The 23,837-nt window shown below is 44.2% G+C and overlaps 1 protein-coding gene across 4 annotated transcripts in view; it reads right to left on the bottom strand.

The window, feature by feature from the left end:
• The window catches only part of LOC146643080 (protein MTSS 1-like), a 66,775-nt gene that overhangs the window by 2,902 nt on the left and 40,036 nt on the right, over positions 1–23,837 (bottom strand). For 2 of the 4 annotated variants that reach the window (XM_085396315.1, XM_085396313.1), the window contains 9 exons: positions 13,162–13,246; positions 11,510–11,601; positions 11,276–11,350; positions 11,037–11,048; positions 4,934–5,091; positions 4,521–4,628; positions 4,153–4,250; positions 3,564–3,786; positions 410–646 (listed from right to left, as the gene is read on the bottom strand). In XM_085396315.1, the coding sequence (XP_085252441.1) occupies positions 410–646; positions 3,564–3,786; positions 4,153–4,250; positions 4,521–4,628; positions 4,934–5,091; positions 11,037–11,048; positions 11,276–11,350; positions 11,510–11,601; positions 13,162–13,211 (1,053 nt within the window). In that variant the 5' untranslated portion in view covers positions 13,212–13,246. Of the gene's footprint in view, positions 1–409; positions 647–1,950; positions 2,029–3,563; positions 3,787–4,152; positions 4,251–4,520; positions 4,629–4,933; positions 5,092–11,036; positions 11,049–11,275; positions 11,351–11,509; positions 11,602–13,161; positions 13,247–23,837 lie in introns of all 4 variants that reach the window. The other 2 variants (XM_085396316.1, XM_085396314.1) reach the window with 2 other exon arrangements.

Here is a 23,837-nt window from a genome sequence, read left to right as displayed (position 1 = left end):
CTGGATTAGAAGTTATGTACATTTGAAAGTAGAAGTTGTAGTTCTCGGCTGAACAGCTAGGCTAACGCTTTTAGGTAAAATGCTGCCACCTGGTGGTGAGAGGAGTTTTGTAAAAAAGTACCTGAAAAATGGACAACCTGAAAACTCACGCCTGTCACCAGCACAGGTAAGCAAGGCTCTCTGTATAGTGATAATCAATGTTGTTTTAAAGTTTACGTTTCAATTTTTAATCTTAAAGATAAGCAGGAATAAAATTAACAAAAATATCAGGTGAAATTGATCCTAAATTGAATTGACTGGAAAATGAGAAACTTTTGAGAGAATGAACTGACATCAAGAAAGAAGAGAAAATAACACACAGATCAACTCAAAGAAAAGAGGAGGACATCGGGGAGAATGAGGATCAAACCTTCCAGGACGGGACTCTGGATGATGGGATCACTCCAAGCCCCGAGGGGCTGAGAGGCAGGAACTCTCCTGATTGGCCGCAGCCTGAGCGAGACCACGGCCACGTGGGTGAAACGGACGAACAGGAGGGCGAGGAGATGGGAGAGGTGGTGGTAGTGGTGGTGGGAGAGGAGTAGGAGAAGTATGAAGGGTGGAGGTGGGGGTCCTGGGCTCCGTGATGGTCAAAACCATTTGTCAACTGAATGTGAATGAATGAAGAAGCAGAAACAATTCAAAAATTAAAGATGACGCTCACGACCGAGGAGTGAAAACACGAGACATGAGCGCAAAAACAGGTGCTTCATGCGGCAGAAAAAGCTAATGTTTGGGCGGCAGTGAGGTCCCAGCATTCATACACATCCAAACATCAAACATCCTGATTTATAGCACTGACGATTTCATCTGGAGTTTCTTTGAAGCAGATGATTTTTTCACTTTTTAATCAGTATTTTATTTCACTGGCCTTTCCCAGTTTCTGAGATTTTGCAAAACAATTATGAAAAGAATTTGTAGTCTTACAAAAATTCGCTTCAACTAATGCCACCCAAATACTCCCTACACATTTGTATTTCACATTTATGCATCTTTAATTGCAACAGAGTAATTTTATTCTACGCTAAAGATACTTTTACTTAAGCCAATAACATCTCAGCAAATATAATGAAAGTCGATCTTTGTTGTGTTTTTTGTTTTGGCAATTTATCCATGTGAAGCCCCGCCGGAGGAGGAGGACGAGAGCCCTGCATAAGTTCTGATAACCAACTAAATTATGAACCATCACTGGGGACCATATGGTGATGTTCATTAGGTTTCACTGCACGTTTCCTGTTTTAGTGACGTAGCTGAGATGTGCATCAAAGTCACTCAGTCCCAACTGTGCATTCACGAGTAAATCAAACATGTCGACTCAATATTGATTTTAAAAAGTTTAGAATAACTGTTTGCCTGAGAGCCTCATCATATAAATATCTCATATATTCTGAACAGTTACCTGGTAAAATGACCAGGTAACCTGACCTCTTCACCCTGACACACTCTGACCATAAACAGACCAGACTGGGATTTCTTTGGCTTTTGTAAATGTTTCTGTTTGACAAACCTGAGGGGAAATCTGTTTGTTTTTGGTCCCTTTATTGCTCACAGAGCTGGGTTCCCTTTACATGCGAGTAATCTTTTAATCCATTTCACGGTGGAGTGAACATCGTGTGCTGTTCTTAGTTTTCAGGATGTTGATGATTATCAGGCTGCCAATCAAACCTGGAATATTTCTTCCTCCTCAGCCAACACTAGATTATATTTTAATTGTTCATTTATTCATTGCCAGTGTTGAGCACTGAATGTAATTGGATTTGTTAAGCAGCTGGAAACGTTTCTGTGCAGTCGGCTTTTTGTGCTTCATGAAGGCTCCCGTTCATATCACTCAAAAATAAAAGCTGACACACGACTCACCTGGAAAAACAAGAACAACAAAACACTAACACAATTGTGTGTCTACGTGTTCACCTGCTGCTGCCCAGAGCGTGGCTCGGGGTGTGAGGGTGAGGAAGAAGAGGAGTACGAGGAAGGCCCCACAGTGACAGACTGAGAGGGTGAAGCAGAGACGCACGACTGCAGCAGCGCCATGCAGAGCGCACACAGAGACAGCAGTTTGCAGGAAGCACAGAGGGAAGCCAAGAAAACAGATCAAAACACAGACACAAGAGAAAAGCAGAGGAAGCAGCAACAAACAGGTTAGAACAGCAGGACAACCAGTGCTGGGGAGCATTAATGCACATGCAGTTTTCAGATTTCTGCACGTCTAAAATGATTAAGACGGGTTTAAGCGCAGTGAAATTGGGTTAGGATGTGTTAGGAGGAGTGAATCTATGAAACATTTAATGAGAAGCTGTAATCTCCCAAACACTGATCCCAGGTCAGAGGTCAAACAGAGCAAAGACGAAGCAGAAGCCGGTTCAGCAGGTGGAAAGAGAAACTATCAACTTTATGATTTTTTTTTTTTTTAAAGCACTACTGCTAGTATTTTCTCATTATATTTAACAGTGAGTCATGTTGGAGTGAAAATCAGAAACAGAGCTAACGCAGGCTGAAGCTTCAGGTCTGTGTCTTCTTCTATTATGTGATTCATGACTGGTTAAAGTTTTATAATAGCAGCATGGCTGATCAGTGTCACAGCGCGCTGGGTTACTGAGGTGAGGTGAAGATGAAAGCACACAGCAGGCTGTCGCACTCTGAACGTCTCCTTCCTCTCACACACAAACATCCTGTCATTTTGTTCATGTGCTAAATTATCAGCACAAACAAACTGACTACATATAATCTTTACGTCCTAATTATCTTTGCTGAAAAAACATCAGCACCAACAGACCGTGGACACCTTCACGCTCTGTCTTTGGATATTTAATTAATGTAAATTATCTTGGCACAGCACTAAAACTAAAATGATCGTATTTAAAATAGCTTAACTCGAGTAGTGCCTATGATGTGTTTTATATATAAATGTATATACATGTATGTATATGCAGCTGGGTAGCGTAGTGGTAAGCAGGTGCTGCAGTTCCAATTCCCGCCTGAGGCGTCTCACAGCTAGAGCCAGGGGCGATATCATCACCTCCACCTGATTGGGCACCAGGATCGTTGAGTGCGAGAGGAACTGATCTATTTAAAATAAAGCCTGTGTAGGCTCGACAACGTAAACACTGACCAGTGTCTGTACCCTGAAGGCGCTTAACAAGACTGGATGCAGATGACGTCTGAATGAATGTCGTTGCTGTATATCCTGGTCTCGTTCAGGATTTTGTCATTTCTCCAACATGACGACGAGATTGACTTTTTTGTTTTTAAACAAGTAACAGCAAAAGATGATGTTGTTGTTATGAGTGTTAGACATGGCTCTAAATTTGACGATACCTCGAGTTTATAGATAGATAGATGGTTTCTATCTCTCTGAGGTTACTGAGACACGCACACGCGACATGTGGCTTCCAGCTAACAAACACACCACATCGTAGGAACTGGGGAACATCCGCAGACATCATAAACAGAACTCACTGGTTTATTTTTGGCGTCTGTTCTCAGTGAGTCGATGACTAAAAGCACTGAGCCGCGACTTTTGTTACCTGCAGGATTTCTGGGGGCATCGGTGAAGGGGATTTGGACTGGTAGGCGTCCTGAGAGATGAAGCCAGAGTCGTGTGAGGAGATTGAAGAGAGGCGGGCAGGGGTCTGCTGGGGCAGCACTGAGGAGGAAGAGGAGGAGGCGCGATAACGGAAGTGGGAGGTCGGGGAGTGACAGTGTGAGCCGCTGGAGCGAGAGTCGCTGCTGTTCACGCTGTTCAGGCTGCTGTGGGCCGGACGGGAGGAGACAAATAAATGTCAGAAAGAAGGAAACCTGAGAAGCTCTGAAGTCATTCGCTGATTTTCTGTTTTAAAATCTCAGCTCATCACATGAAAGAATAAACAATCAACCCGAAAAATGAGTCAGGCAGATGAAATATTCTGAGTAATAAGACATGATGGTAAAATAACATTTACTGGAGTTATTTCTCTTTGATAAATCAAAACTTTCAAAAAAATCGATGATTTAAAAAAAAGCTGTAGTTCCACTTGTTAACCACAGAGAGGCAGCAGAGGACAGGCTCTCAGCAGACCACCTTATCTCCCTCTATTGTTGAGATAATAAGCAGCTGGCAGCAGCCACATAACTAACCTGCACATGCTGGACTTCCTGGATACGGTGGTGCTTGGTGACGAGGGAGGAGTTTGGTAGGACCAGGTGCACTCGGAGCCCTTCAGGTCTACGATTACCTGGAGAGAAAAAAATGCTGTGAATCGTCTATGATGTTTCTGTGAAGGTGTCTGTGTGCAGTCAGGTCAAAGGAAGGCGTGTTTACTCCGTGTCGAGGTTACCACTGATCAGCGGGTAGAGTGAGTGAAGGTGTACTGAACGTGCTTAAATCAAAAACCCTTCTGAAATATTTTAATCGGTACAGAACGGGGCTGAAACTGAGACATTTATAACAGAGGACAAATCGTTCGATTGTGTGGTCACACGACCCCTCACAGCACCACGAGTACCTGCTCACTGGAAGCGGGCAGCTTGTGTGGGTCCATGGTTAGCATCTTCAGGTCGTCTGTCAGCGTCTGGAGGTGTGTAATCTCCCCCAGCATGGACATCTCCTCCTCCTGAGACACACAAACATTCATCAGCTGCAAATTCTACACAAAAAACAGCTTTGAGACTGACGTCATCACAGCAGCTGCTCCACAGGAGGTTTAAAGAGAGAGCTGCAGCACAGAAGGTGTAGGAGTTGATGTTCGTCAGAGATTTACATTTGGATTGCAGCTGCTGACGTCCAGCAAAGCATAAACATACAAATCTAAGGGGGCCAGGTGTTTCTTCAAAGGCTTGCAGAGTTTCTGCGTAACTGTAGTTAGAGCTCCAAACATCTTTCTGTGTTGTGCATAAACAGTTTGAATGCATCACTGACCACGACAGGCCGCAGCATGGACACGAAGCAGCAAAAGCGACTCCTCTCCTCCACCAGCGCCCTCCTCACCGCCTGCTTCTCCGTCTCCTCCAGCAGCAGGTACTTATCGCTGACGTCCTGCATGGCGCTGTCCAGCTGGGGCTGCAGGTCTCCACGGCCTGAACACAAACACGTGCACATACCTCGTTGCATCCAATTTCAACTAGAAACAGCAAGCAGACCCTCACAACCACTTGCCAACCAGTTGGAGAATAGTCATTTTTCCCTAGTGACCAGTTGCCAACCGGTCTCTAGACCTGTGAATGGGTGCAAAAGCTACAGAACAAAAAGTTTGAATTGGGCCTGCTTTGTTCCAAAGTTTGTGCCCGTCACTAAAACACATTCTCTTTTACAGTGGGGGATGGGCACAAGGTAAAACCTCCTGTGGAAATCAAGCAATGAAGAAAAGAAGAAATAACAAACATTCTGGAAAAATGCTGCCCTCTGCTGATGAAAGTTTTAGTCACAGGAAGTATCTTTAAGGCATAAAATAGCCTAAAAAGAAAGGAAATGGGGACTATTTGCAATAAAAAGTAACTAAAAATCAAAACGATACACAAAAAAAGAAAAAGTTGTCTTTCAAAATGCTGATTTAAACTTTTAAACTTAAGCAGCCACCCAAAGGTAACACCAGAGTTTTCTAAATCTCTCTCTCTTGCAGACCTACACATGAGCAGAGGAACCGTTTCTGTGGCGTTAACAAAATGCAATCACTTCAGTCCATCTTGGCTCAGATCAACAAACTCACACAGAACTAAAGAGGAGGCAGCCTCACAGCTGCAGCCAGATTATCAGCCATCTGTGAAATCCAATTCTCACTGAACAGAACTTTAGCTACAAAGAGCAGAGCCTGCTCTGAAACTACGATCACTCAGTGGCTTCAAAAACAACAGTCAGAGCCTCCCACCAACCATTAACCACATTAAAGTCTCAAACAAGTCTTTTCTCTCTGGCGATCAGTCAGCTGGAAACAAACAACCACTGGAATCCCACTGAAAACACACCACACATTAATAATGTTTGCCATTTTGAAATTACATTGCTGCTTTTATGAAATGCTTCTGGTTTATTTTTTAACTCTGTCCAAATGTCTCAACTCTCCCTTACTCCAAGTCTTTACTAAAGCGGTTTCATACACAGAAGATTAAACTGATTTCACGTGTCGACACGGCCGTTGCGACATGAGTCTGATGAGCTGGAGTCTGTATCTGCTTTAATATCATCTCCCACAGCGACTGTAATTGGATTAGTTAATTTACTTTGTGACACAGAGCAAAGCTGAACTATTTTTACATTGTTTCATTGACTGATCGAGAGCAGCTATTGTGGGTGTGGGTTTCCCGGAGCGCTGAATATGTCGGGTGTTTGGGGATCTTAGCACGCTACACGTTAATTCTGGTAAATTCATATGTTCCAATTGGAAATGTGGAAATGTTGAACAGGAGTATAAGGCGACTTAGATCATCCCTGGTGAGTCATTACTACATCCAGGCGTATTTTACTCTTTTCTTCCATTTGCCCGCGTACTACGAAACAGGATTCAGGGCTTAGCGAAGGAACTTCAGGTTTCACCCTGTGATTTCCATCTTATGAAGAAAGTTCACAACTTATGCTGCAGACCTGACCACCTCCAGATCTACTGACCAAACGATTCTCTGAAAAACAGCATCAGGTCTTTACTTTCACTGATAGGAATAATTCAGAAAAGAATTCCAGAGTCTTAAATGCAGCTTTATTCCTTCTTTATTTGGCTGTTGGCTGAAAGCAAGTTTAGAACCATTTTTGACAATGAGTATAGCGGCACAGATTGGAAACAGGCCACCCGGGTCTCCCGAGGCTGTTAAGTTAATATTTCTGCACTGCTGTATTATAACATGTAATGAATGCATTGTGCAATACTGAATTCTTTCCTTGCTGGTTTCATCAGCCCACAGCTACACTTTAGAGGATGTTAGCTTGTCAACAGCTGCTTTGGTGTCTTCTGTTAGTGATGGATCTGAAATGTTTCAGCTTCTTGCTGAAATATGCAAGAAGTTACCCAAGCACGCTGCTTTAAGACAACTTCCTGTCATGTCCAGAGAACAGCTTTTAAACCGTTATGTGGCATGACATGAATCATTACCATGGATGCAAGTTTATTTTGATTCCTCAGACTGTCCTGCTTCCTTAAACACTCACTGGAGAACAAAATCTGAGTTAATCCATCAACAACGAGGCCCCCTCCAAAATGCACCCTGCACCCCCAATTCGTTAAAACCACGGACAGTGCCATGAACCGCTTGCAGCCGAGGCCCACAGCGGCAGAGAGCAGGCAGACCAACATGTGATTACTCAGTCTTTTCTTGACTTTGCTGTCATGAAAATACGACATGACAGAGCAGACTGAAAAATGCCTGCAGCAATTTTCTAAACCTCAAAGCGACGTTCACTTTTGTGTGACGAGATCACATTTAATCAGCTAATTTCACTCCTAACAACTGCTGTCTTTCCCCCTCCACATGGTGCTCTGGGGTTCAGTTTCTCCTCTTTAAAGCGATCGTTTGGTAATCTCATCTTCTGGATTTGAGGACAGACATAAACATGCAATTAAAGTTCCTCATTCCTCCAGCGAGATCCGAGGCCGGCTTCTGTGGTCGGGCTGATAGACGGGAGAACGCGCGCCGTCTCTCTGTAAGAATTTTCCAAGCACAGGCTTCAGTGATAAAGAGGAAAGAAATGGTGAAGACTTGCTTCCAGAAATGTGAACGTAATTCCAGGTTTCCCACAGAATTCAAACAAACAGGATGTCTCGGGCAGAACATCGCTCTTATGTTCTTGTTTATCTCACGATCGCCTCCTTTTTTGTCTAAATCGAGACATTTCTGAATGCTTTCTTTTCTCCTCATCCTCGTGTCCTCTGTTGACCTTTGCGTAGCCTTTTCGATACAGGTCAAACTGAGAAGACCCACAATCCCAAGACAACAGATTTTTTTGCAAGCTTGTGCACTCCAAAGGATTGGACAACATGGAGTTCCACTGTAATGCAATCAGGGGTCTGCGTGAGAACGTTGCATTTACCAAACCCAATAACCTAACCGGTTCATGGTCTTTCTGTCCTCTCGCCCCTCGTTGGTCGCTGCAGATGGCTGTCCCTCCCTGAACCTGGATCTGAGGTCTCTTCCTGTTAAAAGGGAGTTTTTGCCATCGCCAAGACATCGCCTGGTCATTCGGGTTCTCTCTCTCGCTCTCTCATTGTAGGATCTTACTTTCTCTGATTTTTAAGATTCCTTCGGATAATTGTTATTGGGAACTGATGCAATAATAATTCAAATCTTAATGGGATGAGTTTAAATACCTGGAGTCAAACACCCAAAGCAAAAGGTCAATGCACAAGAGTGCAGGCAAGGTGGAGTGGGTGGAGACAATTGCCCAGGTGTCTCTTGGAAATTAGATTTAAATCTCATCACAAATCACTTTTCACCTGGATAAATAAAGAATGAGAGTAAAAGGGAAGATTTACAAGATGCTAGTGGAATATGATCTGCGGTGGTGACCCTTCAACGAAGCAGCACATTATTTCTGTTGTACCCTGGATACCTGCAGTTGCTAGGTTTTTAATTTTTTTAGCCACACACACACACACACACACACACACACACACACACACACACACACACACACACACACACACACACACACACACACACACACACACACACACACACAAAACACATCCACATATTTGAATTTAAAAGAGACATGAAGACAAACTGGTGCAAACTGTCAGCTACAAAACTGGATTTTCAAACTCCAGCAACTCCAGGATCCCATGTGATACTATAATAAAATCTATAGAGGACCATAACACCCAATTAAATTCAGCACTACATGGTGGTGTCTATGATGGGGTACTGGAGCTCACCTCACACATGACCCACCGCTTTAGACCAGCTGTGCTGTTTCCAGCTTCGCATCAACAGTTTCTTTCACCTTTTCCTGTTTAAACTCGATCCATTCCGAGTTCCCGTGCTCAAAGCCAGCGCTATAAATAAAAAACCTTTCTTAAGGTGGTTTCCCTCAATCTGTTTCTCATAATATTAACTCTTACTCAGCGCTTTCCCTTCATTTTCCAGTCTCCTGTCATTACATTCATTTCATTCCAGCTCAAGTTCCTCCACCTCTTTTTTTCCTTCCTTGAAACTTCTCCATGTCCTCTTCCCTCGTGACATCCACTCCAGTGCAGAGTTTCCTCTCGTGCAGTAATAACAGGCTGGGAGGACCTGAGGACTGAAGCAGTCTGACCACATCTGAGGTTCCTCTGGGGTCAACCCTGGTTCCTGTTTGTTTTGTCTTAGAAGCTCAATTCAAAGCTGGAAACCATCGAGTCCTTTGTTGGCAGCAACAACGAGCTTTTGTTTCCAGTCATAATAAGGCTCGTTTCAGTGCGATTGCTCAGACTGGGACTACTTGTTCTAAAAGCAGAGCCTGTTTTGGTGTTTACTCGTAGTCCTTTGGAGTTCAGCGGGCAGAGTGAAGAAGTAATATTGCCACATCACATTCCTGTAATTCCACTGGACTTCATGCTATCCTAAAAGTTATTTTAGAACAATTTAGTCAAGTCAGCGGTCATGCTATCAGCTCTAAGAGCCTGCAAATAAGAGGTTTACTCTGCATTAACAGCCTGACCCTGGAGGAGCATCATCTACAACTGTGAATGATCAAAAAATATCCTGATATCACTGCATTTAGACAGACCACTGATATCGGCTGTGTTATAGCTCTCATCATCTACAATGATCCTCATCGATCTCTGCTCTCTCAAGTTTGAGGTCCTCGGTTGAAATCGCAGTCTGCACAGGTAACGGTGCTTTACACAGGATTCAGCACGTACTGTGTTCACTGCTGTTAGATGGAGCTGTTGAGGGCGTCGCTAACGTGGACCTCCAGGTTGTTATCTGAAAATAGCATCAGCGTGGAAGCATGCCCGAGAAAACGATGCTGAACAGGAGCTCAGTTCATTTTACATTAATAAGGGCTTTTGGTCTTTATGGAGCTGTTTTCCAAACTTTTTCATCACACCTCAAACATGCTGGATAACCTCAGCAGCTCTGTCAGCGTCCGTTCATCCGCCCGCCCTCTTCTACTTATCTGAAGTCAAGTCATGGTGGCGGCACCCTAAGCAAACTTTCCAGTTCCCTCTGGGGGTTCCCAAAGCATTCCTATTCCAGATGAGATAAGTAATCTATTCAGCCCGAGCCACCTTAACTGGCTCATTTTGACGCTGCAGGAGCGACAGCTCTACTCCTCCGGATTCCTCCAGATGTCCGAGCTCATCGCCCTATCGCTAAGCCCGAGCCCACCCACCCTTCAGATGAAACTAAGGACGTTTTCACACCTGTAGTCTGTTTACTCTGAATCCGAATCAGCTGAGGCGTCACAACATGACTCTTTCAGTCATTACCCAGACTTTATGACCAGAGGTGAAGAGTCGATGGACGGGTAAATCGAACGGTGCACCTTTGAGCAACGCTCTCTTCACAGTGGCTTCACCAATCCAATGCTCTCCGACTTCCCATCGCATGTGAAGAAGATTCCAAGATGTTTGAACTCCCTTGCTTGACTGAGCCTCTCCACAACCCCAAACATTTGGTGCTGACCCTGTCGTGTGCTGCGTTCAGGACTGAGTCACACTGGTTGACACGGTTTTACTGAACGAGCCATGAAAATATTTCCTTTGAAGACTCTCGTTCGGTGTGCCTCTAGTCTTTGTTGTGTGAGTCACACAAACGTCTAAACAGCGTGGGAACATGTTTCAGCCGACCGAAGTGGGCTGGATGTCAAACTCAAACTGAGCTGGAGGTGTCAGAGTGCGACTGTCTCATATTCACCATGTTGATATATTCACAACCCTCTAAGCTCGCCCTCTGGATTATCGTGGAAAACTTTAACACACTTTTTTTATTATTGAAATATTAAAACCACTCAGACTAAACATTGGAGAAGTAAAAATGGAAAACACCAGTCTCCTGAGCCTTTTGCATTATTGAGAAGAGCTAGAAAGGTGGATAGATGGGTGTGTACTTACCGAAAACATCAGCTGGACGAGCAAAGCATGATGGGACGCCAAAGGAAACACATAAAAACATGATATTAGCTTTTACATCTGCACATTGCTCCATGCCAGTTACACCCTATAAAACAACTACTGATTGAATTTTCCCACAAATACCACAAAGTGTTTAATTTAAACAGTTTCAAGTTGCAGCAAAATATCGCAGCCCCTCAGCCGCAGTTTTTTATGCAGTGAACCCACACGTGACAAACCTTTCTTAGCTTTCTTCTGCAGCTTTAGAGTGTCTGATGATCTCTTCTTGATCTCCTGACGGGCTTTCTTGTACTCTGGAAAACGCACACAAACACGGTGTGAATGCAAACAGCGTGTGAAGTTTGAGATGCATGTAGAGGTTGTGTGTGTGTGTGTGTGTGTGTGTGTGTGTGTGTGTGTGTGTGTGTGTGTGTGTGTGTGTGTGTGTGTGTGTGTGTGTGTGTGTATGAAACCTTTGGCATGGTCTTTATCCAGAGTGTTGGCGACTCTTTTCCACTCCTCCATCTGCTCCTGTAGAGGGTTGATCAGACAGTCCAGAAACACCCTGAAAGCGCGCACACACACACACACGCGCACACACACACACACGCACGCACACACACACACACACACACCACGTATGGTTAAATCTGTTCCTTTTGCAGACAATAACAAAGACCACACAACACAAATCAAATTAAAGATGAAGGCCGGATTAAATCTGTGGGGAATTAATGCAGATGTGTGTGTGGGCATCATTAGCAGAGTGATTAGCTGCAGCGGTTTCTTCCTAACAGAACTGACGCACGTGCAGAAATCAAAGGACTTGATATTTTTAAGCATACAGATCAGATTTAAGTGTGCATACAGCATCCGGAGCATGCATGAGCCTCTCTGCCTCCGTTGGGGCTCGATCACCAGTAAACTGGTGCATGGAGATCATTCCCAGGATGCCACTTCTAAGAAGTTTGGATTTACCAATAATTTGACACAAGCATATGTATTCAGTTTCTTGAATGAAGAAGAGAGCTGATTCATAAAGCAGTTTGTAAGAGGATTTATTCTGAGGTCATTTTTCCATTTAGTAATTAAAGGCTGACAGAGATCAGGAGCCATTAGATATTATGAGGTCATATTTACTGGGATTTACATGAGCTGCTGTGCATATGTCCAGCATTAAAAGGAAGTCCAACACTAGTTTCACTCCTGTGTTTCCCCCTGGTCATCTGCACACCAGCAGCAGCCTCACAGTCTCAGAAACGTTGGTCTAGAATAAATACTGTGATTACAAGTAGAGAATAAAAACCCTGAAAAGGGACCAATTAGCTTTCATTCCCAAGTTAAATGACTGCTGAGGTCACGGCCACTTATTTAAGATTTATCAGCCTGATACTGTATAATGTGACAATAAGAGGATTTTACATCCCATGTGGCCAGGAAACACCTCCCCACCGAGGAGCTGGAGGGGGGAGGTGGTTGGGTGAAGGGCATCTGGGACGCTTTGCTTAGCCATATAGAAAATAACTGGATGTCTGCCGTGACACATCATACTTTATTAACAGAGGTGAACCCTGCATCCTCCTGCTACTGCATCCCTATTCACAGAGTCAGCTGGAGGTCCCATCTTACAGCTTCAATCTCTCAGACTCTCTGCTTTCATACGGGTGGAGTTAATGGACTCATGCAGCGAAGGCAAAATGAAAAAGAGGAAGGCTGATTTTGATCAGGAGGAGCGGTAGGTGAGGTTTACAGGCTCTTGGAAAGAAAGCTGGTGAAAGGATGTGGTCACAGCAGGACTGACTGGGGCTGATACTGCACTCTGCGGTCACGTGGATGTAAAACATGAGTGATGAAGAGTGTAAGGAGGATTCGTAAAAGCAGAAAGAAGGCGGCACAAAGATGGACGAGGGTGTATTTATAAAAACGATCTGGATAATTATTTTCAGCCACGATGATGTCATTAGATTGAGTCAGAGACTGATGGACCAGGATGGAGGATCTAAAAGCTGAGGCAGGCAGAGGAGCAGGTTGCCATGGAGAACTGGGAGGACAGGCCACTCCTGTTCATCTGACACACACACACACACACACACACACACACACACACACACACAGATCTACCCACATGGAGAACTGGCGTAGTTTGGCCTCGATGCTGCGATGCCTCATGCACATCCTGGTGAGGGCTGAACCGATGTCCCGGGTCCCCCCTGAAAGCAAACACACAGACACAGAGGACAATCTGTCAGTCAGACCGGGAGCTGCAGATCACTGGAAGACTTTCAACATGACGCAAACTCACAACTAAAATCACCCTTGCAGCTCTTGCACTTGTAAATCCTGTGTTTCTGCCTATCATCTATTTATTTAACCTCTAAATAAGCTGAAACAGGTTTTCCTCCAAATAAGAAACCTTATCAATACCATAGATGCTCACATGCAACTTTATTAGCTACAAGCCTTCACCTGCTCGAAAAGCAGTCACAGCGACTCGATGAATTTAGGCGTAATCAAGACAAGCGGCTAAAGTTCAGACTGAGCATCAGAATGTTAAAGGAAGGTGATTTAAAGGACTGAACGTTGTTGTTGGTGTCGGACAGGTTGGTCTGAGTATTTCAGAAAGTGATGACTTTCCCCTCATAACCATCTCTAAGGTTTAAAAAACAGAAAATATCCTGTGAGCTGCAGTTTCCCTGGGAGCAAATGCCTTGTTGATACCAGAAGACAGAAGTGAAAGGTCAGGCTGCTTTGAGTTGATAAGAAGCAACAGCGAGTCAAATACTGACCAGTGAAAACTGAGGTGTGCAGAAGAGCGTCTGAAAACGCACAACACGTCGCACCTTAGAGCAGACTGGCTATAGCACAGAGACCTTATCGAGCCCGCTGCACTCAGCTAACAACAGGAAACTGAGGATACAATTCTCACAGACTCAACAGACGACTGAAGAATCACCGCCTGGTCTCATGAGTCTTGATCCTGCTGCAACATTTTGATGGTAAATCCATCCTGCCTTTTATTGGTGGTTCTGGCTCCTGCTGGTGGTGTGATGTGAACACTTCTTTTGGCACAGGTTCTGTCCTTCAGTACCAACACAGTATCATTTAAATGCCCCAGGCTGTCTGAGTACTCAGTGTACCCAGTGCCTGCTTCCAGCAGGATAACGCGCTGTGTCACAAAGTTCATCTCATAATGGTTTCTTGAACATGACCTTCACAGTCACCAGATCTCAATCCAATCGAGCACCTTCGAGGCAGGAACAGGAGATTCACATGATGGATGCAACTGACAGATCTGCAGCAGCTGTGTGATTCTGTCACGTGGTTTTAGACCAGAATATCTTACATGTTTCCAGCACCTTGTTGAATCTATGCCATGAAGAATTCAGGTCATTCTGATGGCCAACACAGGTCCAATCCAGCACCAGACCCTAAGGAAGCACCCACTGAGTGTAGCAAGTAATAAACCCTTAATGGATTATAGTAAAAACATGCAACCACCATCCTCAACATAACAGGTAAACACAAACCACAAGCTTTGACAAGCTATAACTTATCCTGTTTATAATCAGCAGGGATGCTAAATGTGTACAAACAGAATTATTCCCCTTACCTAAGATAGCAAAAACAACTGATGAATACAACACTTGTATGTCATCAGCTTGTGTTATATGGAGCAAATCTCTAGGAGAATGTAAACACACACACACACACACACACACACACACACACACACACACACACACACACACACACCTTGTCGAAATGACTGAACTGCAGAGCACTCGTACTTCTGTGTGGGTCTGACATCTTTCGCTCGTGCATTAGATCTGCACAGCATCAAAAATACATCCAAATGTGAGCCCTTCCACTCATGTACAGCTGTGATTTTCTTACCACTGGAGTCTGCTAGAGTAGCTTTGCATGATCCAGAATTCAGAATAATCCATTGTCCTCAAAGTCACCCAGATCTCAGCTCAGGTGAACATTCATGAGAGATTCTAGAGACGTGCCGAGCTGCAATCTACACCACCATCACAGCCACGCTGCATTAGCTGCTACAAGCTAAGGGAAACTCCTGCATTTGACTCTTTGCACTTCTACAAATGATGACTTGGATAATATTTAGTGTGAGCGCACAACAACACCGGATTTCTTCATCAGCTTACTTGGTAGAAAGCTTGTTCCAAGTATCTTGGACTGGCTGACATTCTTCTGTGAATTTAAGCCGAGTCAGAGTTCGCTGTTACTTTGTGTAATCTGAGATGTTATTAAAGGACAAAGAAGGTAGCTGCACCTTCTCCCACACAGCCACTCGATAAACAAACCCATGAAAACATGAGCTAAATAAATATCCTTCTGTATTCAAGACTGAAAACAAGGCAAACACATTTGATAACTTAACCAAGTTAATAAAGCAATTTCAGCAACTCCAGAAATGGACGGGATTCAACCCCCAGTGTCTTGCTCAGGGACACTCTGGCAGGGTGTCGGGGAGCTGACTGTCAGCGCAGCAGAAGCTCCACAGGCGCCAGATGGTCATCTTCTCTTTCCCCCAGACAGAACACTCCCTCCTGGGGAAAAGTTCACCACAACTCAGCCTGGCAGCCTGGAGATCCAGCAGCTCCTCCAACACACGCCAGCGCTCGCCTTCCTGTACATGTGAAGACCATCAACAACCACATTCCTCTCCAGCTTTGACTTCAACCTCTCCTGAATTCTTCACTTCTTAATATCCTGACTAGCAAATTCTTGTCTTTTAATATCGTGTATTGTGGACTTGCTTACTCTTTAACTTCTGGAAGGAATATCATCAGGAAGAGCCCTCACAAGTATACTGAGCAAACACACGAGTTGGCTGGGTGGGTGAACACTGCAATGCACCACTCCTCTCCCTTCCCGATGCCTTCCTCCTTTCCTCTTCGTCTTCTCTCCGACATGTTTCTGTCACACCCTTATGTCTCTTTTCTGCCTTCTCTTTAAGCTCCTCAGAGCCATCGAAGGCACAGTGAGGACGAGCCGTCCTGCTCCCAGCACACATATAAGATGAAATAACATTACCCTACATGTGTGTCTATGATGGATTGCTGATGATTAAATCTTCCATGCCGAATTCTCAGCAAGTGAAAACGAAACAAAGTCCCAAATGGGAAGCTGAACCACATCAACGTGTAGAAGAAAGCTGCGTGAAAAGAGGCTCATAGCAGAGACACTGCAACAAGCATGACAATGTTAGTGCCGCTCCCGTCAGCTGAGCTTAACGGGTCAATCAACTTGTGTGAGTGAAGTGGAAGAAATGTACGGCAACCAAGTGCAAATAAAGATCAGGCTGTGGTTGATAAAAGGACCAAATTGTGTCAGTTCCAAGTTTGATAAGGTTTCAGCACTAAAACTATTTTTATGTTTACAGATAGTTTCAATTGCAAAGATGTATTAAAAACACTTTAAAGACTGGCTTTCTGACCCTAAACCTCTGTCGTGTGGTGTTTCTGGGAGCACACAGTGAGCTGTTTGCTTCTTTTGGTTGTAGACAGTAAAAAAAAAGAAAAAAGAAAAGTTGTCCCATAAACTGTTCACAACAAAGTTTGTAGAGGTTTTAAATAACCGTGTCATGATTCCTGGAAAGACACGTAAGCGCAAAGTTTTCCTGGCTCCCAAAATTACTCCAGCACCAAAGTAAGTGGAGAGCTGAACCCTAACTTGACCTGATTTATTTTATTTTGGAAGAAATTCTTAGGGCTCTGTTGATGTTATTGACGGTTTCTTGAACCCTGAAGCCTCGGGGCTGTACGGTCCATCAGCCATTCATCCATGTTTGATTTAGCCATTTCTTTAAGAAGCTCTGTTCACTCCAAATACCACCTCCTCTTCCACTTTCCTCTTGCCCTCCTTCACACCGTCTCTCCATCACTCCCATCCTCTCTCTCGTCTGTTCTCACATTCAGAGGAGGTGCTGCCTCCTCTCTTCTCACCTCATCTCCTCGTCTCTGCTGCCCTCCTCTGAGAAACAAGATGTCACACTTCAGAATCGGTCCAGGCCAAATTTCTCACCCGCCATCTCTGGTGGTGGTGCAAAATATAATTTGTCAGAATTGTTGCAGGGCTTCTCCGGCAAAGATTTTACGACAACAATAGAGTCAAAGTCAGAAAGCAGACCTCCAAATGAGCTCACTTTTGAAGGTCTATGTGAGCCAGACGTGCTGATAAAGCTGACATGGCAGGTTTTCTTACAGGACAAAAGGCCCGAGATGGCTTCTCACTGGCGATCTGAATCGTGCAGATCTGTGAAAATGATTTCATCTACAAACATTTGGCCTGAGTGCTGGCTGGGCAGCTTTCCACACACGCTGTAACTCCCCGTCTTTCAACCTTTTTTGACCTCATATCCTCAATTTCTCAGGACCACCACAGTCTGAGATAGCGTGACTAACAGTGCACTCTCTTTATTTTAGGAGGCAGCATCAATGATCTGAAGCGTTACAATTCACATTCAAGCCAAGAGGCGAGAGTCCTTTAAGTCAGATCATCATTCACTTTGTGTACACAAACTGTTCTTCTGATTTGTAAAGAGCCTGGTACGAATCTAAACAAATCAAATCTAAAACTACTAATGCGAGGACACCTGTTTATGTGGATGTGGTGATCCTGGCAGGATCTCCAAGTCGCTGTCTCTCTTGACAAAAGGCTTTACCACTTGCTCTTAGTGCTGTTTATCAACCCAAACCGTTGCCTAGTTTTAGAGAAATCAGCTGCAGAGATGTCTGATTATAAGATGTGTTTAAAGTGCAAATAAATACACTCAAAATAAATTAAAAGAACACTTTGAAAACAATGGGGAAAAACATGCATATATATCTATAATGATATGGACTAGGTAACGTTTTAGGAAGGAAACAATGCCACATATTTTGATGAAAATGATCAACCTACACAAGCTGAATACAAAAACAACTCAAAAATCTAAGTAAAAAAAGATGCAGCAGGTTAGTTCACTTTGCCAAAGTTTCCATGAGCAACTCAAAATGCTGCTCAGTAGTTTCTGCAGCCGCCACAAGCTGCTGTGGACGCCTGACAATATTGGGACATGCTCCTAATGAGACGATGGATGGTCTGCTGGGAATCTCCTCCCAGATCTGGACCAGGGCATCACTGAGCTGATGGGGCCAGTCAGTGGTATCAGTCCCTTCCTCCTCTAGGAAATGAACCCTAACCCACTGCACCAGCGCAGGGTCTAAAAATTGCTCCAAGGATTTCCTTTGGCTAAGTAAGGGCAGTCAGAGTGCTGTTGTTGAGCCTGCAGATATCTGTATGTCCCTCCATGGATATGCCTCCTCGGACAATCGCCACCAAACCAGTCATGCTTAATGTTACAGGCAGACCCTTTCAGGTCTGTCACATGAGCTCAGGGTGGAAAGTGGTGGACCTGGTATTCTGTGGCAAATGCCAGTCTGGCTCCACGGTGCCAGACAGTGAGCACAGGGCCCACCAGAGGACGTCCGGCCCTCATAAAGTCTGTTTCTGATTACTCAGTGGCCTGTGGAGGTCATTTGTAGCTCTGGCAGTGCTCATCCTGTTCCTCCTTACACAGTGATGCAGATACAGATGTTGATGGGTTAAAGACCTTTTGCAGCCTGTTCGGCTCTCTTAGAGTAACTGCCCGTTTCCTGAAATCTCCTCCAGGCTCTTGAGACCGTGCTGGGAGACAGCAAACCTTCACACACTGATGAGCCATCCTGGAGGAGTTAGAGTGTGTGTCTGAGCTCCGTAGTAGTGACACTACTCTAGAACTCTGTATGTTAGTAATCCATTATTGCCATATTACACATAAAAGCAGCTTGGGAAAACTACTAAGACATAAAACACATGTAGCAGCTCAATACTCTTTGATCTATCCGCACACATCAGATGCACTGATGCAGTGGTATAATTACAGTAGATTAGGTCACTTTGCTGTATTTTATGGCTGTAAACTGTGATCTGTTGCGTTCACACTGCTCCAGGCTATAAAGTGGAAAATTAACTTCCTGGTGTCTTTTTCTCACGTCTGTGTGCACAGAGACGCATCGATGTCAACACAGCTCTGCTCTCCCATCTGTACCCCACAATTTACATTTTAGTGGATTGGTGGAGCCACAAAACATAAAAACATAAAATTGCCTTCCATCCACACCCCGAACGTGCTGGCCGAAGCCGCCAAGCTTAACAGCTCTTCTGGCAGAAACGCTGGGATCACGCTCAGTGTGACATGATGTAAACGTCCGTGGCGTCCCCTCAGCTGGGCTGTGATGTTAGTTGGCTGCACAGTTCTTTGGGTTGGCAGGTTGTAATTTGCCAGAAACCAAATGGTTCCTACATGAAACTACTCAGAACAAGGTTTGTGTGTTTTCTGAGTAACTGGGTCGGGATTGCAAATGTATATTTTTTTCATTTGTCCTTTTCTTGAAGAGATTTGAGCACCACAAGGCGAGTGGTGTGTATGAAAACAAGGCAGACCTCGCTATAGCAGTTCTCTGTAAAACTGGGTAACTCACACAAACACTGTAGATCAATAATCAGCACTGCAACACACACATTTGACTTTAGTAACCTTTTAACTGAGTGCAAATGCTGAGCAGAACAAACGAAAGGAGATCATTTTAGAAAAATAGCTGAGTAAGGAAACTAATCTCTCAACTTTCATCACAAACAGTACAAAGGTTTGATTTTTAGTCACAGTTCAGATGAACTTCATGTCCGGTGTTAGCAGGCTAGAGCTCTTCCTGCAGGGTCACAATCAGTCAATCAGTTATTGGTCAAATGCAGCTGATTGACCCGACTTCTCACTCGGGCCCTGTGTGTGTGTGTGTGTGTGTGTGTGTGTGTGTGTGTGTGTGTGTGTGTGTGTGTGTTATTGAGACCCAGCTGACCCAATTCAGTGGGACAGAGCAGCGTCTCTGTCTGAGCTTCAGAGCGAACCGGCTGCAGGTCAGACAGAGACGCTGCTCTGCAGACAGAACGGCCCGAGGCTCCACAACAGCTCATCTGCATGGAAGACCAAACTCGGCCCGTTTAAACCCTCAGACAGAAGAAGCCCTGGCCGTGACACCACACAGGAAATTAGTTGTTAGTCAGAGACCAGCAAGAAGGGAAAGAGATCAAAACTGAGGCCGGACCGGAGCGAAATGAAGGAAACATGCTAATCAACAAGGAGGTTCAGACATCTCAACCTATGAGGAAAAAAAACCTCTCAGGTAACGTTAGTTAGAAACCAAAAACTACTTCTGGAAACGTGTTAAACAGCACAGATGATACAAAACAAAGTTTCTGTACCTAACATAAGATTCTGCTTTGGGATTACATAGGATGCGGTCTAAATTTGGCACAATTCTGACGGAAATCGGGAATTATCTGAATAAATAATGAGCAAATGAGACTGATTCAACTTTTTGTGCCAGCGTTCATTACTCTGGACCACAAAAAGACTTCAGCCAGCGCCAAACACAGAGCAGAATCATCCCTTTGCATTGGAACAATCTCTCATCTCATCCGTTTTCTTCCAACAACCAGCAACTCCAACAGTGAAGCTGTTCGATGATAACTACGTAGTGTAGTTTAAAATGTTATGCACATATGAGAAGAATATAAATAAGTGTATATTGTTCTTTTTGTCTGTGTTCATATAGCTTTGATTTTAGACTCATAACTTTCATAAGAGCTCATCAGGTAAAAAGAGATAACCCAATAATGTCTGTTTATAGAGATAATATTGTTGTTGTGAATGTTTTCATATGACATCACTTCTACTTGAGTCGGTAAAAGCAGATTTTACTTTAAAAAGCTCAGTGACGTCAAAAATTAGAGGAAAATAAAACCACTACAAAACGGTACAGTAGCCACGCCCCTTTTCTCTCTCATTTCTCATCTCAGAACAGCTGAGATTTATCTGGTGACCCTTCGGCAGAGCCGAGAGCCTCAACAGTAAAACGCTGCTTACATGTTGATGAATCAGTGCTATTAGTACGTCACATAAACTCAGACGACAGCTAGTATGGACATTCTCACTTTGATTTATTGAGTGTTATTAGTAGCTTGAGCTCAGGAAAGGGTCTTTCCTCCTGTACGTCCCTGTCATCTCATAATCTATAGCAAAAACTATGAATTATTTTATTAACTGTAAAACTTCATTTGTAATCCACAGCCTAGAGCGTCACAGCTGCAGTTTCTTTAGCATTAGTAAAGCAAAAAGCTGCAGGATAGGTGAGCAGAACATAACTGCACCAAACACACAGGCGACATTAGCGACCCGATGGCTAAGCACTTACTCTTCTACACTGCGAGCTGCTGCAGTTGACCATATTCCTCTTTCAAAGAGGTCATAGACAATGAAGACTTTCTGGAATTATAAATACAGGCCACTAAATATCCTGGTTTATGAGGACTTTGATTTTACTCATGACCTTTATTTGCCTTTAAAGAGGAGCTTTTGTTACCTGTGGTTGATGTGGCGGTGTGATCTTTTTCCTGTGTGATGTGGGTTGAATTTAGTGAATGATTGTTGATATCTGTCCAGGTAACTGAAGACTCGTCCTGTTGGAGTTTAACTTGAGATTTTTCAGCCCTAAGTGGAAGCTGATTGACCCGACTTCTCACTCGGGCCCTGTGTTGTGTGTGTGTGTTATTGAGACCCAGCTGACCCAATTCAGTGGGACAGAGCAGCGTCTCTGTCTGAGCTTCAGAGCGAACCGGCTGCAGGTCAGACAGAGACGCTGCTCTGCAGACAGAATGGCCCCGAAGTTTTCTACTCTGGGAACACAACGAGGAAGGATTTGGTGCATTCGTGGACTCTGGACTCAAACAGAGTTCTTTGATATTTGAGTTTATGCTAATGTTTATTTGGCTCCGTTTGAATTAGGTTATTTGCATCTTTAGTACTGAATAAAACAGCGAAAGACTTGATTTTACTCAACGAACTCCTGGATGATGTTTGACCTTCATGTTGGACGTCATTGAAATACTTTTTAAACAACTTCAGCTTTCAGCGCCACAAACGACAATCACAAGCATCGGCAGCTTTCTGGGTAAAAGACAGAAAAACTTTTTGGGAAGTGTCCTGGGGCACGACTCTAATCCAGCACGCACACTTTCAACCCCAATTTAAAAATCGAGATTCCTGACCGACTTTTCCGAGACGAGAACCTCGCTGTCGAGCGCTCTCGACACTTTAACCAGCGGATGTTGAGCCGCGTCAGCGCGGTGTTGAAGTGAACAGTGGGTGACCTGGAATCTAAGACTGGAATTTAAATCCATCCGACTGGGACGTGAGCTCAGCCATCGCATTCCCACAGGAGCAGCTCCACACGAACACTGGTGGAACTGGGCTGAGGAACTGGAGCAGCTGAAGCATCTCACACTCTCTCACACACACACACACACACACACACACACACACACACACACACACACACACGCCCAGCAGGACAGGCAGTAAATCAGTGTCCTGTAGAACGAGACTATATTTCTTGTCTTGTTGCTACAGGGACGTTACTACTAGGGAGCTATTTTTGAGAACTGGAGCATGAAGGAGGAGGAAAAAGAATAAAACAACGACAACTGGAGCTGCAGAGGACAGAAGATGGGATACAAGAAGAAAAAGAAAGGAAAACTGGAAGATTGAAGTGAAAATTAAAAGGAAACAAAGACTTCAACGACCCTGCTCGTCTTCTTTAATCCCAAACCCAAGTGTTACGGTGCAAACAACAAAAAACACAGATAAAGAAAAAGAAATACTAAAAGCTAAACCACGTTGTAGCCTCAGTTCTAACAGGCCAAGAAGTCACATCCAACCCACAGACCCTAAACATCAGCTCATACCCTTGCACACATTCACAGAGAAGACCCTATATAGAATTTACACCCTTTGGACTGCCTTAGGCCCCAATTCCAGTGTATCTGCAACCCGCTTTGCAACCCACATCCCCTTAGTGTCTTCATTTCATGCCAAGTGTAATTATAATTGGTGTCATATCTAATATCATATTGATGTCCGCTCTGTTCTTGAGTTTACTAGATTAGTTTTTGATGCATTGCCGCACTGTCAATGACAGTAAAGTGTTTCTGACTGAATCGCAGTAAAACGGTTTCAGTACTTTGTTCCTTTCAGTTGCTGTAGTGACAGCAGTGCATTCAGTTGTCTGTGGGTTGGTCTCTCTGTGGGTTTACCTGTAGCTACAGCAGGATCATCTGGGCAATGCTGTCAGCTGCTCTTACTCGTGTTTTCTGACCAACTCAGATCAGTTTTTAGTTACATCAAAAAAGAGAAAAGTACCCAAACTCTGACCTTTGAGAGCAACAAACAGGAAACTTACTCTTTAAAAAAGGCAGCAAATGTGCAAATCTGTTAAAAAGTGCCTCCACCTTTACCGCGACTGCAAAATCTGGATCTTCTTGTGTGCATAACAAAATAATTACAAATTATTATTTTAGGATGGGATGTTTGTAAGGAAATTTCACATAAAAATAACTCTCAAAAATGTGGTTTAAGTACACAATAATTTAAAGTTGTAAGTTCAGAGAGTGGCTTCATCGGGTGAGGGCCTCCAGCTCGCACTGGAACGGTTCACAGCAACGGGAATGAGGATCAGCACCTCCAAATCTGAGGCCATGGTTCTCAGCCGGAAAAGGGTGGAGTGCCCACTCCGGGTCAGGGATGAGTTCCTTCCCCAAGTGGAGGAGTTCAAGTATCTTGGAGTCTTGTTCATGAGTGATGGGAGAAGGGAGCCGGAGATCGACAGACGGATTGGGGCTGCAGCTGCAGTAATGCAGACG

This window comes from Rhamphochromis longiceps, linkage group LG22 (genome assembly GCF_057381845.1).
Source record: "Rhamphochromis longiceps isolate RC_006_pf linkage group LG22, R_longiceps_female_GT1.1, whole genome shotgun sequence".
Classification (NCBI taxonomy): domain Eukaryota; kingdom Metazoa; phylum Chordata; class Actinopteri; order Cichliformes; family Cichlidae; genus Rhamphochromis; species Rhamphochromis longiceps.
This window is presented reverse-complemented; position numbering and strand designations above follow the sequence as displayed.